The following is an 18905-nucleotide window of genomic DNA, read 5'->3' on the forward strand; positions in this document are numbered from 1 at the left end:
GTATACCATTCTGGTCGGGAGTATGGCTGGGATCGTAGTACATCTGCCTTTTTGCTTATTTGTCTGGTAAGGGGACAATCCCGAAGGTCCGTTTAATATCTATTCTTTGGTGTTGGTTCCCGTTTTTTCACTATATCTGCATACGAGGGTTTGCCCTCTGGTAAGCAGCTCGCATTATTAGTTGTCCCAGCACCTGTTGGGAGTTCTTTCCACAACCCTTCACGTATTTTGGAGTGCTTTACACACGCCGACTGTCCAATTATATCTGGTAAGCAGATTTTGGAAGTCGTTGCAGTTTACACCTATACTATTTACCTTCACTTTAAAAAATATTTTTTCCACTTATGTTTGCATGATTGCATAACACCCACCCCATTGTCCTAGCTATTTAGCACAGGATTTCATATGATCACACGTGATTTAAGGGTATTTGAGTGTCATTTTCTCTTTCTGGTGTGGCGTATTTTTTAAAACAATATTACGCTATATTTTTGTTATATTCTTTTGTATTATATCTGTGGATACACGGGATGAGGGCGCCCTTCCTGCTTCACCTGGAGTGTACATCTAAAGGCCCAGCCTGGGTTTAAGCCACTCGCCCTTTAAAGCCTTACTTCTGGTAAGCGCGATATATGTTGGAGTGTTCCGCTGATTGTGTCCACTATTACTGTTTCCTTTGGAAGAATTTTATCACCTATTGATCCTGCTTGTCTGGACTACCATTGGGACTATTCATTTTATGTTATATGGGACTTCATAATTGGACTCTTATATCACTTATAGCGCGGTTTTCTCTCTTTTTTAAAGTACAAGAAATACACAAACTGTCAAAAAATAAAGAGAGAAAAATATATGTGTGTGTGTGTGTATATATATATATATATATTTAGATAGATAGATAGATAGATAGATAGATAGATAGATAGATAGATAGATAGAGGTAACACAGCAAGAACTTGCTGATAAAATATGTCTCTGATTTAATAGAGACTTTTATATACAATCAAAAATATATATGTATAGTGTCTCATTAATACGCACCTGAATTAGATGCCCATAGAAATGGAACAGAGAGCCTCACACAAAGAGGAAAAGCTGTAGGAAGAATATATGTCTCTCTATATATGTGTAACACACCAAAAATATTCATACACCTGTGCATTAGCCAATAAAGATACTGCCTAAGCAATATCCAAGGGTTCAATCAAGAAACGGGGCTGATATAAAGTTGCTTACCCTGGTGGAATAGGTACAATGCATGGAATGTTTCATCATTGCGGGAAGGGAAACAATCCATACAGATGGTTTAAGATGTAGTGAAATCCACCATAGCCAGGAGATTTCCTAGAATTGGCAATAGATAGGAGGCAGTGAAGCACAAAACAAGAGAGATGGACACAAAGAAGCCAAAAGGCCAATATAAAAGCATGCACATAGTCAAGTGCTGCACCAAACAAGCCTACCTCAAAAGAGCTCCAGGAGGGAGCAAACTGCCACTATCCCTGCTGACATTTGACCCCATAATGGGAAAACAATCCCATTAAATAGTCCTGGCGCCCATTTCTTGTACTTTGTCCTGGCTCCCACCGGAATTTGCCCTTAGGGGCCTATAGATGTCCCCTGGTTTGGTTGGTTGGTTGGTTGGTCCAGCCGCGGTAAGCTTCTATGTCCATTCTATATGGGGATGCAGTTGTGGGTTGGAACTGTTTATATGACATATTATTCTTAGTATTGTTTGGATTTTTGAACTTGCTCACCTCTATGGCAGATTTGAGGAGTGTCCATAAATGTTTAAATCCTTACAATCATCATTGCATGTATTTTTGATTGGTTTGTTTATAAGCTTGATTATGTATATGTCTGTCCTTTATAGAGATAACTGCATATAATGTCTCTGGAAGCATACTCCTGATGAAGCGGTCACACCGCAAAACATGTTGAATCTGAACTGATCTAAGACGACATTCCGATTCCTTTCCCTGGATGGATGCACGTACAATTGCTCAGTTCTTCGTCAGAGAATTAATTTGTATGTATTGTATACTCTCTCTTCTTAGGACCTTTTTAATCATGTCTTTGTCTTAATAAATGTATATATTTTGATACAAATGTGTATGTAAGGCCTTACCGTACCATGAGAGTCCACAGTTGCCTTAGACCCTCTGCCTTTTGTTTTTCCTAAATTTAGAGGACGACAGTATATTATCATACTTTTATCAGTGGCGTTAAATACGCAGTATATTGTAGTCTTGTGACTTCTATCAGTGTTTGGCTGACGCTTGTAGGAGGAGTTTTCATTATCCCCTGATTGTCCTATGAGGCTGCATGACCCCTGACCCTCTGTCTGGACAGTGCTGATTGGCCCTGTGCTAATCACATGCACTCTCCCATGAAAAAAAAAAAAAAATTCTCTAGCAAAACACATCAAACTGAGCATGTGCAGCTTGCTCTGTTCTATCAGCAGATATATTGGGGACTGTGAGAGAAGGGGAGGATCGGAGAAGACAAGTTCCACAGTGAGTATAACAAGCATGCTTTACTGCATATACAGACTGATTTTATTGTTGTGGGTTTAGTAACGACTTCAGCCCCGGAAGGTTTTACCCCCTTCATGACCAGGCCATTTTTTGCAATACAGCACTGCGTTACTTTAACGGACAATTGCGTGGTCGTTTGAAGCCGTACCCAAATAAAATTGTCCTTTTTTTTTTTTTTATAAATGATGTTCTTTTTTTCCACACAAATAGAATGTTCTTTTGGTGGTATTTGAGCACCTCTGTGGTTGTTATTTTTTGCTCTATAATCAAAAAAAGACCAACAATTTAAAAAAAAAAAAAAAGTACTTTCTGCTATAAAACATATCCAATAAAAAAAAAATGTAAAAAAATTGAGTTTATTCAACAATTTAGGCCAATATGCTACATATTTTTGGTTAAAAAAAACCCCAATAAGCATATGTTGATTAGTTTGCGCATAATTTATAGCGCTGCCAAACTATGGGATATTTTTATGGAATTTTTTTTACTAGTAATAGCGGCGATCAGCGACTTATAGTGGGACTGCAACATTGTGGCGAACAAACATTGTACTAATGACACTGGCAGGGAAGGGGTTAATATCAGGGGAAATCTAAGGGTTAAATGTGTTCCCTGGGAGTGCTTTCTAACTGTTGGGGATGCTTTAACTGTAAGAAGACAGAGATCTGTGTTCCTGCTTAGCAGAAACACAGGATCTCTGTCTTCTCTTGTCACAGAACGGCGATCCGCTTTGTTTACATAGGCAGACCGATGTTCTGTCTGCCTCGGGAACGATCGGCAGGTCTGCCGGACTCGCTGATTGGCTCCCGCTGTCTCCAAACACAACGGGAGTGGATCGCCAGGGGCGCATGTGCGCGCTCGAGACCCTGAAAAAACAATCACACACACAGGTATGCGATTAAGTGCTAAAGGGCCACCCTGCTGCAGTCTATGTATGTAGGGTAGTCCTTAAGTGGTTAATAAAGGTTCTCTAGTATCCATTCAGAATAGCAGGATAAGTATTTATACAAGGAGAAGCTTAGGATTGTATATGCCCAACTGGAGTTGAATGTGCTCCACGTAGATAACCTATAAATCAGTTACACCTGACACCCCAGGACTAACCACATTTAACGCCTGTGCCACATCCTCTTCCATTTCCTTCTTTTTCCCCCACTTAAAAGGTAACTCCACTTTCATGGGGGAAAAAAAAAGCATATAAAAAATGTATCTAGCATATACAATTGCTATACAAGCAATTTTGTAATTGAATGTTAAAAAAAAAAAAAAAAAAAAACGATCCTGTTCCCCTAAAGCATGTTATACAGCACAGTGCTTGCGCTGTGTAATTTGGTCCCCTGTAATACCTAAAAAACCTGGCTGATCCTCCCTGGTTATACCCAACCCCCTGCAAACTGACCATGGTGTATTATGGCTGCTGAGCCCTGACACTGTGGTCAGAGTACATGCCTCCGTCATCCGCAGCCCTGCTATCTGTGTCGTTGCCCCCCCCCTCATAACTGCAACTAAATCGTCTTATCCCCTCTGTACCATAATAACAAGTGTCCCTGTGTCTGTGTTATGTAAAAAAAATCTTCCGATCTGTACCTATATGAGCTCCGCTCCCGGAATCTGCAACAATGTTTAAAGTCTTACAAAACCCAGGAGCATGCATTTATTATATCTGGTCTCCCACAGTACACAGAAATGCAATTATTTTAGTAAATATAAACCGCTAAATACCTTTTCTCATCAACAGTATATAGCAGTCTTGTAACTTCTATCAGCGTCTAGTTAAAGTTTGTAAGAGGAGTTTTCATTCTCCCTTGATTTCCTATAAGGATGTAGGACCCCTGACCCTCTCTGTCTGGACAGTGATGATTGGCCCTGTGCTGATCACATACACTCTCCCAAAAAAAACTATCTAGGAATACCACACCAAACTGAGCATGTGCAGCTTGTCCCCTAGCTCTGTACTATCAGGAGATGAACTGGGGACTGTGGAGGAAGGGGAGGACCAGAGGAGACAGGATCAAACAGCCTTTTTTTTACACAATGCAGAGGATTAACCCCTTAGGTTCCACAGTGAGGAGAAGCATGCTTTACTGCATATACAGACTGATTTTACTGTTGTGGGTTTAAATCCTTGTATTGTACACAGATCACCTAGAGGAGAATGTTTTCTTCTCAACACAAAAGTGGAGTTTGCACATTGTTATTCCATTTTACTCCTGACAGTTTGCCTCAACAACAAAGCCAACTCTGCATAGTCCTGAATTTTATTTGGTCAGTTGGGCTGCCTTGATAAAACTTAGATTTATTTATTATTAAAAAATATGATGGAAATAAAGACAAACTATTTCAACACTGTGATCACGTAAACAATATAAAGCAAGTTTATTTAATACAATTATGGCATAATATTTCAAGCATTAACTTTGCAAATGAGTAAAAGAATCTTAAAACATGTATTGGTCATATGAAGAATAACAAATCAAAATGACAACAGTATATAAATATTTGTCAGCTTGATAAAAGCATATTTTTCTCTGAAATGCATGGTCATTGAAAGTGCCAATCAGTAAATGATAATTACATATACCCTGTATAAAAAGTAAAAATAAAATGTGTAAGGCAACATACAGCAACAAGTAAAAATATGGTTTACTATATTCCTCCAAAATACCCTGATTCAGTGATCTGATGCTTACATACATTGGCTGCTTTGTAGAAGATAAATTGTTCTACATATGCCCATAGCAGCAAATCACACATGAAACCCCAACTCTAACCTATTTTATAGTTTATTGCAGAATACGGAAAAGTTGGAACCCCTGAAGTTTTATTTCTGTCTGCATGCCCTAGTGGAGATTCCCTCTCCCTTCCTGTAAAAGTGTCAGATGGAACAGAAAGTAAAAAAAAAACTCTCCAAAGAGTTTCTAATCCTATATATATATATATATATATATATATATATATATATATATATATACACACACACACACACACACACACACACACTGGAGTTTGGTTTCAACTTTTATAGCTGCTATGCTGGAATATGGTTGCAAACAACTGCAGTTTTTAAGTCTACTGGATTTCTGGATTTTTGTGTGCAAATTGAGCACCTAAGTCTTCTTTGAAGAAATTATGGTCATGAAGTAATACTTTAATAAGTTCAATACAACCATAACTGATATTTTGGATCTCCCAGCCAGTAAAATGCAGCTCTGACTGCAATACTCACCTTCTCTTCAATGCTCTTCCCCCAACCACAAAATGTCCTCATCAGTCTTTTGCATTAAATGGCACCCATAATATACTGTGAGTGTCCTGGACCAGCCACCTAAGGGAAGGGGGCATCACCACAGCAACCAGCACTCAGTGTAATGATGTAGAAGCCATCATTACCACTCTTTGTAGTGAAGTTCTAAAGAAGACCCGGTGCATTACCTCCCCGGCTTGAAGACTTCAGAGAAAGGCAAGTATAAGAAAATCTAAAACATGCTTTAGGTGAGACTAAAGCATAGAGTTAAAGTAGAACTATAGGCAAAACTTTTTTTTTTTTTTTTTTAATTTAGGATAGTATAAGGAAGGGCTATAACCCCTGTCAGATATTTTTTTTCCTGATCTGTGTCCCATCGCGGAGATTTCCCTTCACTTCCTGTCCCATAGCCAAACAGGAAGTGAGAGGAAATCTCTGCAAATAAAAGGAATTCCTTGGGGACCCCCAGGTCACCAGAACTAGTGTCCACAGAAGGGAAGATTTCCCTTCTATTACTTTTCTGGGGGCAACCCAAAATTTGGGATTTTTTTTTTACTTTTAATGATAACGGTAAGCAGGACAAATAGAGAAGGTAATTCTCCTTAATCGGGGTACACAGCAATCAAAACTGACAGTTCTAATCCCTCTATCCAAAACTACAAACAAAAGTTTATCCTTTAGTTATACTTTAAGATCTACCTTTACCTCAGTTCTAGGTGGGAATATAGAACAGAAACAGGATCTCCAGACAAATAAACCTGGTCCCTAGCTTTCTCAAAAAAACATGTTACTGTGTTAATCAGTTCTCTAATCTTCACCTAGAACTGAAATACTAAACTTTGGTGGGTGTATGCTGTGCCCCAAGCAGCTTCAAGTGGTATAAGTGCAAGAATGATCCCTCAACTGATGGAGTGTACCAAAGGCTTAAAGTGGAAGTAAACCCTCCTATCGTTTTTTAGACAAGGAAGCTGCCATCTTGGCCTCGGTTCAATCTTCAACTGTTATGATGCTGCACATGTGATCAGTTATGACACCAGCCATTGGATGGTTTGACAGTTTGGTTGAGAGCACAACCAATGTGACAGTTAGCATTTCTGGCATGCCGGGAATGTAACTGTTTTTTGAAACAATTAAATCGATGGGTTTACTTTCGCTTTAAGAACTTGATCTTCAAAGCTTGGATGTTACATGGGCATGTGCATCAAAACTGCTATTCTCTCCTTACAAGGCAGTAGGAATGCTAAAGCATCAGGGTGAGAAGCATCTTTGAAGGAGCTCAAAATCATTTTTAACCGATTTAGGCCCCAGTAACCCATAAGTGTGGTGGCAAAATGCTGGGCTTTAGCGCATATATGCATCACTTGGGCAGGCAATGTTTATGTGCTGGGAGTGCGCTGCTGAAAATGCCTCTTGGTTCCGAGAAGATATTGGTAGCTGGCGAGACTGGCTCCCAATCATGTCACCACTGTGATAGCCAAACACGATGGTCACATGATCACCAATCCTTTCCGCTCCCCTGAGCGTTAACTTTTAAAGGGGATGCAAAGGCGGGTGGGAAGGGGTTAAAATAATCCTGAATGCACATGCCAGCATGCTCTTTTTTGCCCATCTACACAAGCCTTAAGGCTGGCCATAGATGGTTCAAATTTCGGCTGGTTCTGGTTTCCTTACTTCCCATGTTACTTTCTTTGATTAGACACACATCACAATCATCGTCACAAACAGAAGACCACAAATTCCTAACTTTACAACTGAAATTGCACATTGAAATGGTCAATTATCCTAAATGAATAGCTCTGTTTTGCAGTATACATGCTTTTAGGAATTGTGTGTGTGTGTGTGTTTAAAAACAGCAGCCACACTGATTGTACATTACGGTTAACACTGTCAGTTGCAATTGCATACCTACATAGAACACAACTACACGGTGTTACTGCATGATTACTTGAAGAATAATTCCTTGACATGATTACTTAAAAGTCAGATGACTGGACAATTGTAAAGTGCTGTAAAATAAAAAGCCCACATGTGTGAGCTTAATAACATTTATACAAGTGCAAAGCAAACTTGAAGCTAAAACTATAGTAGCAAACAACATTCCCTCAGCATAAGGAGTAAAGATGGCTTTGTAAACACTGACACATAAGGCTCACCAACAAGGCTTGTATTCATGACTACAGAACAGCAGCAGCACTGCACACAGAAGCTGCATGATACACAATGCAAATAGTACAATATAGAAATATGTACTGCGATCACTAAGCCACTTCAACTGTAGCACTAACAACAAGAGTACAAGCTTCTGTACAGATGGAAGGAACACTGGCAATAAAACAGCAGTGAAAAGTGCATATTTAAAAAAAATAGGTCAGACATTTTTACCCGTTGAAGACGAGTCTGTAAAGCAACATGCATGAGTCCCTCTCATCCCACAGCCGTTCATATCACCTTGGTGGGCTAACACTTTCCTATCCAGTAATGCACAGACACAAGGCAAGCATTTTGTGCATCAGTGGCGAGAGTTCCCGAATTTCCCATGCAGCTGATGCCGACCAAGTGAAAATGGGGAAAGAGGACCCATATGAAGCAACTGCCCACTTTTCTAATATTAACCTGAAAATATTTACCATATCCACACCGGCCAGGATCTGCCAAGTCTGTCTTTAAAACCAAACGTCGAGCACATGACCTCATTTTAGCAAATCTATATTGCTATGATATATACTTTACAAATGTTTACAAAACTTGGAAGCAAAAATACATTTTCCATAGCCAATATAAATGGCTACGTTAAAAACAATAACCTCTGTGTAAATATAAAATATACATTTACAGACCTCACATACAAACTTTATTATTGCAGAGGAGATTTCCTATATAGTGTTCAAGATCTGCCCTAAACTAACTGTGGAGATGATACAATACGATAGTATGCGTGTTAGATGTCCAACGGAATGTTTCATGCTCAGGCATATAAACGGAAACTAATTACGATATATAATCTATATGCCAAAATGATCCACATTAAAAATCACACAAGTATCAATATACAATATTTAAATTGTGTATTTAAATGACTTCATTTCTTAAGCTATGTAAAATTTGACTAGCAATTTTCTCCAATATAATTTTCCCAATTTATTTTGGAATATTTGAACATCTATAGGCCTGCACATATATGGGCTTCAGTATGTGAAAAACCAGTGCGCGTATGGCTAGCGTTTAAGCTCCATTCACACCAATGCATTTTTTCATGCTCTTTATGCCGTGTACACACGAGCGGACTTTTCGGCAACAAAGGTCCAACAGTCTTTCCGACGGACTTCTGATGGACTTTCGAACAAACGGACTTGTCTACACACGATCACACCAAAGTCTGATGGATTCGTACGTGATGACGTACGACTGGACTAAAATAAGGAAGTTCATAGCCAGTAGCCAATAGCTGCCCTAGCTTTGGTTTTCATCCGTCGGACTAGCATACAGATGAGCGGATTTTTCTATAGGAACTGGGTCCGGCAGAGTTCCGACGTAAATATTTGAAACATGCTCCAAATCTAAAGTCCGTCAGATTTTCGACAGAAACAGTCCGCTGAAGGTCTGATGAAGCCCACACACGGTCGGATTGTCTGCCGGATTCGGTCCTTTGAACCAGTCCGGTCGAAAAGTCCGCTCGTGTGTACAGGGCATAACAGAAACGCAGGACATTTTGTTAACATGAGTTTCCTATGGAACACTGTCACATCAATGCATTTTTGTGCCTCTGCGTTTTTGGAAAGGGCCAGTGACTTTTTAAATGGAAAACGGTGCTTTTTTTTGGTTCAATAGACTTCAACGGAGAAGCTGCAGAAAAGCACGTAGTGTGTTTTTACCGTGATTTGAGTTTATATATCTGCCCAACAACAAATTTTCCAAAAAGAAAAAGCATAAAAAAAATGCAAATTGTGGGAAAAAAAGTGGAAAGCACAGCAAAAGCACTGCAGAAATGCTCAAAAGCAACATGCATAGATGTGAATCAAGTCTTACATTATTGCAAAGTTTTCAGCAAGTTTCCAGTAGATTTGTTAAAACCTTTAGGACAAACATCAGGAATGTTAAATAGCTCTCATGGCAGAAAGAAGAAAACCATGGTTGGGGTGGTCAGTATGTGTGCACATCATACATGCACATTATGACATATTTACCTCTGAGTGTGCTCTCCAGCAGCAATGAGCTTCCCACATTAGTCAGAGTCCAGATTTAAAAAATAAAAACTGCAGATTTTTTTTTTGAGAGAAGAAACTTGTAAATTCTATTCTACCAATAGCCCCTACCCTTCTGTGAATTTTTAAAGTTTACTTTAATAGTGTGCTAGTAGGCTGCTAGTAGGCTTCGGGAGGATTTTAACTGGATTAAAGTGGTTCTAAAGTCAGAGGGTTTTTTACCTTAATGCACTGTATGCATTAAGGTAAAAAACCTTCTGTGTGCACTCCCCCTTACCAGAGCCCAGTGTTGATCCAGCTCTGTGCACGAGAACAGGATTGCTGCGCTCTCTCTCTCATCAGTGGCTCGGGCATAGCAACGTCAGCCATTGGCTCCTGCTGCTGTCAATCATAGTCAATCACAGCAGAAAGCCAGGGGCTGAGCCGAGCCGCACTGTGTGTATCAATGGACACACAAAGCGCAGCTTAGGAACATGCCTGCGTGAGTGCCCCCATAGCAAGCAGCTTGCTATGGGGAGCACTCAGCAGTGGGGGAAGACCCTGGAGCACCAGCAGGGAACCAGAGAAGAGGAGGATGGGGCTGCTCTGTGCAGCTAAGTATGTATAACATCTTTTTTTTTTAAACTTTTCCACTTACAAATCACTTTAAAGTAGTGCTAAAGCATACTATAACATGCTTGCTGCTTGTTTAGTAGGCACTTGCATTAAAGTGTTTTTTTTTTTAATTATAAAACATGCTATACTTGCTTGCTAAGTGCAATGGCATTGCACAGAGCAGCCCCAAACTGCCTCTTCTGGGGTCCCCCAGTGGCGCTCTCAGCTCCCCCTCTTCTTTGTGTCCCCATTGCAAGCTGCTTGCCATGAGGGCACACCTGCAGGCTTGCCCCCAATCTGTGTGTGTGTCCATAAACACGCGCAGCCCGGCTCTGCCCCACCCCCGCTTCCTGGGACATTTTTTATTTAATGCAGGAAATGCAGGTAAAATATGCCCTGTCTTTAGAACCACTATATTTACCCCTAAACTGCAGCTCAGGGTTGGTTCTAAAAGTTTTAACAAATCTGCTTAAAGCTTGCCGAATACTTGTCTAGTACATACAGGCTTCAGTTTGTATAAAAGCAATTAGGCTACCTGCAGATTTCCAAATTGTAACCAGCAATGACGGTCTACAGCTCTCTCTCTTTAAGATGAACTATGGGTGAGGAGTGAGTGCAGTGATACATTTGAAATGCTAAGCAGCGTTTTTAAAGGAGTGGTGGTACTTCAAATAATGAGGAAAAATCCAAAAACAAATTCCAAGTGTTTCATGTTACTGATGATAACAGATTACCGAGATAAATAAGGAAAGAAAAGGCCTTTCCACATGAAAGATGGAAATCCACTATTTGCCTTCTCTCTATACAATTATAACTTTTTCTGTCATTAACAATTATCAGAAACTATGCATTATCTATACCTGTATAAAAAACATGTTATAGAATTAAGTACAGGAAGTCCCCGAGTTACGAACACAATAAGGACTATAGGTTTATTCGTAAGTCGAAGTTGTTCGTAAGTCACAATATTGCGTTCGTAAGTGTAACTTCTGGTCGGAACATTGCGTTCGTAAGTGTAACGTCCGCCTGTGCATGGATGTGGGATGTTCCGGGCGCTTGTTATGTTATCTGGGGCTCTTCTGGCCATGCGGTACATGTAGTACTACAGTATGGGATGTGTCCGGAGGTATCCAGGACCAGCGTGGAGCACAAATGGCTGGCATTTGAGGCCGTTCATAAGTAGGAGTTGTTCGTAACTCAGGGACTGCCTGTATGTTAGAAGTAAGGAAGTAGAAATATATAATCCATAATGCCACAAATTTAATGCACTTGTATCTTCAGAATGAGGGACATATTGCTATACAATTTTATGATTTATTTCCTAGCACTATCTATAACTTCCTTTTAAATGGCCCTATCATAATATGTGTTGGGGGAAGAGGAGGGGTAACATTTTGATTTTGTATTAGGTTTGCTTACAGTAACTACATCTGTAATTCACAAATACTGCTAAAATTTTCAAGTATAATATCTTAGAGCTCATACACATAGGTGGCAAATCAAGCTTCTTCTTGGCGGGCATACAACAACCCCTATTTACATATTAATGGAGCATGCACTGCTGTGCATTTTGGCAGACACAAGAAATCACCTCTGTACTAATTGTGTCCTCTGGAACTCATGGCAGCACTGACCTGTCCTATGTATTACAGCATGAGCAGATAAAACAGTCAGTTCACACTGCAGTGGTGCAGGAACCCTGCAAATTCAGTACGGGTTCCTGCATCACATGTCTCCCGCAGGCAGTTCACACTGCCCTATGCGAACCGCTGGTAGTGTCAATACAAAGTTAATGACACCCCCAGATCGGTTCGCATATCGCAGTGTGAACTGTTAATTCGGACATGAATAAGATCACATGGATGTGAACACCCATGCGATCCGATTCTGGTGAGGACCAAAAAAAGGGTCCTGCACGAGTTTGGTTCCAAATGCGATACAATCTGCATGGCTGAATTTGCATCGCACAGACATTGCATGTGATTTGCACAGCAGTGCGGTGCGAATCACATGCAATGTCTGACATCGCAGCAGTGGGAACTGGCCCATAATCTTCAAAGGGGGCCACACCTACTTAAGAGATGAGTTCACCACTGGAACATATTCCAACAACCCCCCTCATCTGTGACAATTGGCGGGGGTTCTTTCTCCCTCCCACATTCAAAATCTGCCCGCACAGCCGCAAAATTCATTCACAGAAATCTGTAAATGAAGAAACTACAAGCCCTGTCTGCCACTGCGGCAGACGGATGTCTTACTGGACTGCAAGGCCATGGATGAGCCCCCCTGTAGTCCACCGACTCCTACTCCAGCTTCTAAGAGAAAGTCTGTGCGTATGGGCAAGAAAGCTGAGGACATGTCAGCAGGAGCTCGACTTTGTACACATTATCCACTGATTGCGGGTGCAATGCTTTGAAGGCTTCTGTAGAAAAAAATAATAAATGGTATTTTTTTTTTTCTGCAAAAATATGTGCATTTATTATTTTTTCCTGAAAGGTGAACTTGGCCTTAACTCCAGAACACCATTCTGATACCTCAGAAACATTCTCCTAACATTATAGTAAACATTTCAATTCATAATATTTAATTACAGAGAAAGGGGCCATAAGAAAGTATTAAGCTACAAAATTATGTAAAGAAGTGTAACTTATAAACTGAAAAACAGCTGGAGGTGCATTCATTTTAGTAGTTTTGTTTTGAACGTTAGACCAATGAGGGCTGCATGCAGCCAATAATAAAGTTTGACATGCCTGACCTAGAGAAAACAAGCATTAGGTATACCCCAACATGGGTCAGTACTGTCAACCTTAGTAGATATCAAGCTGCGTCTGTGAAAAGCAGCTCAATAATATGTATATGGACCTAAAGTTACAAGAGTTTGTGGTACGCCGATTGCGCTAAAGCACCTCTGGTGAATATAGCATTCCTCATAGTGAGCAAAACCCACTTTACTGCAATTTTCTATAACAGACATGTTTTTCCTTGAAATATTCACTTAAAAATGTGCTTTCGTCTGACAAAAAGGTACTGCTGGGCAGTGACGTGCACAACATACCAAGATGTTTGTCTGCTAAGCAAATTGATCCACTAACCTTAGTTAATAGACTGCCTACCTAGATTACATAGGACATCAGTTTATTCACTAACATGTGATTAGTTTTGATACAACAATTAAACTGCTTCTACAAGATACTACTCTGTATAAATGGGTTTTCCAGCAAAACTGAAAGTGTTAACACTTGCTTCTAACTTCCCCAAAAAAGTTCCCCAAGAAAGCCCCTTCTCCTCTGTTTTGCTGGGATAGGGAGATGCGAGTTCAGATTCCATTGGCACCAGCCATTCAGAAATGTAAAGTAAACACAATCTTGTGTAAATGGCTGGTCTGAACACATGGATACCACAATGGATCACACTGGGGTTTTCCTGGGATCTGTCTGGGGTAAAGCATTAGAAATTCTCATTTTGGTTGGAGACCCCTTTAAACTGCACAATCCAGTAAAAGCCTAGTTAAGAACATTGGTTTGATGATTTTGTCTGTACAACTCCCAGAATAATCTGGTATACTGAATGACCAGACTGATGCTCTATAAATTTACCGCTATATAAAATTTACCAACGTTTCTTTTTGCATACAACTTATTTGATAAAAAAGGCTATTTGAAAAGTGCAAGTTATTCAACACACACTCTTCTAGAAAACTAAAAAGGCCTAAATTAACTTTATACAATTCCCCTTGCACATTCCTTAATGATTCCATGCTGAAGTATAGGCACGGAGCCCCTGCAGTCAGGGAAGTGCATTGTGCCTAAAGTATTGCACTGTAACCGTCGATCCATCCCTTTTACTCTATTTTATTGCTTAAAACTAGATACTCACAAATACACTTAAGTGATAAAAAAAAAAAAAAAAGGAAGTCAAAGCCAGTTTCCAGTACAAAGAAACTGCATTGTGTAGTCCCACCTGAGTATGTCACTAATCCTTTGCAAAAACACATGAATAAAAGTATATATTTATATATGTATCGCTTTACAACAGGTAGCATAATGTAAAAATAAACATTCTGAGATTTACAAAAGATTACAAAAAGTAAAACATATAGCTACACTTAGTACACGCTGAAAATGATTCCTTTTCAGTTACATTAGTGGCAAACATCCATTGGAAGTGGCACTTTGCTGCTTAATCTTGTCAAGGCGCTCCCACAAGGCTTTTCACGTTTTCTCTGCTGTAACAAACCATAATGTATTAATAAATATAAATAACAAAAAAAAAAATATATATCTAATATTATATTTTAAATATATATATATATATACATATACACACATTGAATGTATATCTATATATATCTATCTATATCTATCTATATCTATATATATATAGATATAGATAGATATATATAGATATATAGATATAGATATACATTCAATCAGCACAGTCATTTCATGATTTCCATGGTGTCTTTTAATTCACACCCAGATGCTTATTTCTGAAGCCTAACAGACTCCCCCCCCCTCCAAACAAAGTGACTGTTAATTTCGGCCATCTGAAAAAAAAAAAAAAAACGTTGGATCTATTTTTAGCGGAGGTCAGTGAAATTTTAAAATTGAAGACAGGCAGAAAAATCCATTCCTAATGCCGCATACACGGCCGGACTTACCAACGGGCTAAACTCCGTCGGCATTTCCGTCAGAAAGATTTAGACCGTGTTCTATATCTGAGTCCGTCTGAAATGCCGACAGAAAAAGTCCGATGGGGCATACACACGGTCGTAATGTCCAACCGAGAGCTCCCATTGGACTTTTTCTGTCGGGAAGTCCGGCCGTGTGTACGCGGCATAAGCCCCATCTCCAGCCCCCTCCCCCGACATTTTTTTTCTCAAAGTGACCGTTAATTATGGCCAACTGAACAAAAATGTTGGATTTATTTTTAGCTCAGGTCAGTGAGATTTGAAAATTGAAAACAAGCAAATAAAATACCCCCCCCCCCCACCACCACATTGGGATAAACAACATGGGAAGATGAACCCTTTGTCTGCAATGCAGTGCTGCTGGCAGGAAATCTGCTGAACAAACCATTTGCAGCAATGCGGTAAAGCGAGGTGCAGCCCAACTGCCACTGATGACATGATAGTGGCAGAGATTTCTGAGCTGAGGTAAACAACCTCAATGTTGGCTGTGTGTCAGTTTCAGCCTGACTCATTTGATTTAATAGGTGAATATTCAGATATCTTTCTGATTAGCTAAGCAAATACTTTTAACTTAATTTGTTTGCCACTTTTCTGTATTATTTGTGCCAAATTTGGAAAATGATCCTTTTTAAAGTGCTTGCCATTTTCTGCTTTCTGCACCTGGCATTTGGTGTAGAATTTGCTCATGCTCGGCCATTGTACACTTGTCTAGAGGTGAAAGCCGGCTCTAAACTGGTGATCCCATGTGTGGTCACCACCAATCATCTCTCTGGTGCAAGCAGTGTTGGGATCGAATGGGGAATGACTCCAGAAGGAGGCGGTCCCTACACACCTATCCTGTACCATAATCGGGGCAACCTGCAGAAGCACCAAAGTAAAAGGTTTCATCTGTGTCTGACTCGCTCAGATGAAGAGGATTGCTCCTTAGTCATCGGCCCCGTCCTTCAAAGAGACATCGGAACCTACGAGGTCCACCTCACCGTGGACAACGTCCAGCACGACCCATTCAAGAAGGTCATCATTCATGTGGCTGGTAAGTATTACAGGTTTTGGTTTATTGTATGGGTGTCTTCTTCTGCTGTGGGGGGTCTACTGAGGACCAGGACCAGTCTGGGTAGGTACAGCTCAGAGTACTTGTGGGCTGCTGGGTAATCTTTTAACCCTTTCCCTGCCAGTTATTTCCCCCAAACAAGGTAAAACGCACATCTTATACCCAAAAACCATCAACACAGGAGACGGCTGGTCATTGCAATCTGATGTATTGTATCTCACCATCACCTCTCACACTATACACCTATAGGGACCATTACACTATACACCTATAGGGACCATTACACTAAATGGTGACAAAAAGAGATTGCTGCTCACAGGTGATGCAATCGGTAACACTCCAATGTTGCTTCTGTGAGGTGGGGTGCACGCCCTGCCACTGCAGCAGAAAATATGGAACAGAGAATCTTTGGATCGGCAGCACACCCACACAGAAAGTAAAGTGTAAAGTCTTTATTGAAGCAGGGGGGGGGAAGCGAGGGCAGGGTGAAGAGGGGTAGGGGGTAAGTGAGGGCAGGGTGGGGGGGGGGCGTGAGGGCAGGGGGGGTAAGTGAGGGCAGGGGGGGTAAGTGAGGGCAGGGGGGGGTAAGTGAGGGCAGGGGGGGGTAAGTGAGGGCAGGGTGGGGGGGGGTAAGTGAGGGCAGGGTGGGGTAAGTGAGGGCAGGGTGGGAGGGGGGGGTAAGTGAGGGTAGGGTGGGAGGGGGGGTAAGTGAGGGTAGGGTGGGAGGGGGGGTAATTGAGGGTAGGGTGGGAGGGGGGGTAAGTGAGGGTAGGAGGGGGGTAAGTGAGGGCAGGGTGGGAGGGGGGGGTAAGTGAGGGTAGGGTGGGAGGGGGGTAAGTGAGGGTAGGGTGGGAGGGGGGGTAAGTGAGGGTAGGGTGGGAGGGGGGGTAAGTGAGGGTAGGGTGGGAGGGGGGGTAAGTGAGGGTAGGGTGGGAGGGGGGGTAAGTGAGGGTAGGAGGGGGGTAAGTGAAGGTAGGGTTGGGGGGTAAGTGAGGGTAGGGTGTGGGGGGGTAAGTGAGGGTAGGGTGGGGGGGTAAGTGAGGGTAGAGTGTGGGGGGGTAAGTGAGGGTGGGGGGGGTAAGTGAGGGTAGGGTGGGGGGTAAGTGAGGGTAGGGTGGGGGTAAGTGAGGGTAGGGTGGGGGTAAGTGAGGGTAGGGTGGGGGGGGGGTAAGTGAGGGTAGGGGGGGTAAGTGAGGGCAGGGTGGGGAGAAGTAGGAGGATAAGCGAGGGCAGGGTGGGGGGAAGTAGGAGGATAAGCGAGGGCAGGGTGGGGAGAAGTAGGAGGGTAAGCGAGGGCAGGGTGGGGGGGTAGTATGGTAAGCGAGGGCAGGGTGGGGGGGAGTAGGAGGGTAAGCGAGGGTAGGGTAGGTGAGGGCTAGTGTGGTTGGGGCTGTGACGAGTGATGTGATTGGATGCTGTGGGTGACTGCATCTCCTGGTTGCAATCAGAGCTGGCTGACAGAATGGACGCCCCATTATATGCGGTATGAAACACAGTGGAGCGGGCAGAGGAGAGAGCATAGGGCGAGCTGCTGCAAGGATTATTGTTTTGTCTACACAGCATTATGCTGGCGCCGGTTCTGCTGTCACATTAGCCAGCTTTTACTAGTACATGTGGCACGACCAGACCAGTCCGGGCCCGGTGACAGCTGGCAGGAGGGAAATCCTGGACAGCTGAAAAGTGATTGGTTAAGGACCCGGCGGCCCCGCTCCTTAACAACCAATAATTACCGGCATTCTTTTCTTCACACTTCAGCTGTTGGCAGGGAAATCCTGCTGATAGCTGAAAGAACCGAGCCAGAAGGCATCGGTTTTGCAGTATCAGTACAATTTCACGAATACCCATACTCGTGAAAATGTTTAGTATCGTCACCGATACCGGTATCAGTACAACCCTAATACAAAGACACCAAAACAAATAAGTTCAGACATGAAGTTCTTTGTAATAAAATAGAATGAGACGGGGCACATGAAGAAAGGGAGGTGCAAAAAGACATAGAAAGCTAAGACACCAGCTAAAATCTATCAGTAATTAGAAAGCAATCCTGCCCCTTGTCTGTGCAAATTAATCAGTTCAGGACTGCCCACCGCACATATACTGCGGCAGGGCGGCCCGGCTGGGTGAACTGACAGAACAGAACCGATCGATCTTCAGGTCCAGGTCAATGATTTCTGGCCTGGGCCTGCTGATCGGTTCTGGCGAATGAAAGAGCCTCCTCTGCCTGTGTAATGTAAACACAGGCAGAGGAAGTGATGTAATTTCCCCTCGTGGAGCCCTTTTTGGTTCCAGCGAGCGAGGAGAAGACATCTACTGTGAGTACATCAACACTACACTGACATTAGGACACATACGCACACCTTTAGCCCCCTGATCGTCCCCCAGTTAACCTTTTCACTCCCTGTCACAGTGTCACCAAGTGCAGTTGTCAGATTTTTCACTGATCACTGCATTGGTGTCACTTGTGACTCTAAATCACGTTAGGGCTGTTAGTGGTAGTTAGTAGGCCCAGGTAGGTTTAGGGTATCATACCCCTTGATCACCCCCAGTTAACCCTTTCACTCCCTGTCACAGTGTCACTAGTATAGTG

The 18905-nt window shown here is 42.0% G+C and overlaps 1 protein-coding gene across 3 annotated transcripts in view; it reads right to left on the minus strand.

The window, feature by feature from the left end:
* Positions 1-5995: 5995 nt before the first annotated feature.
* The window catches only part of HCFC2 (host cell factor C2), a 74829-nt gene continuing 61919 nt past the window's right edge, over positions 5996-18905 (minus strand). For 2 of the 3 annotated variants that reach the window (XM_073620296.1, XM_073620294.1), the window contains one exon: positions 5996-14802. In XM_073620296.1, coding sequence (XP_073476397.1) covers positions 14789-14802 — 14 coding nt within the window. In that variant the 3' untranslated portion in view covers positions 5996-14788. The remainder of the gene's footprint in view (positions 14803-18905) is intronic. The other variant, XM_073620295.1, reaches the window with a different exon arrangement.

Source organism: Aquarana catesbeiana, linkage group LG03, assembly GCF_042186555.1.
Source record: "Aquarana catesbeiana isolate 2022-GZ linkage group LG03, ASM4218655v1, whole genome shotgun sequence".
Classification (NCBI taxonomy): Eukaryota; Metazoa; Chordata; class Amphibia; order Anura; family Ranidae; genus Aquarana; species Aquarana catesbeiana.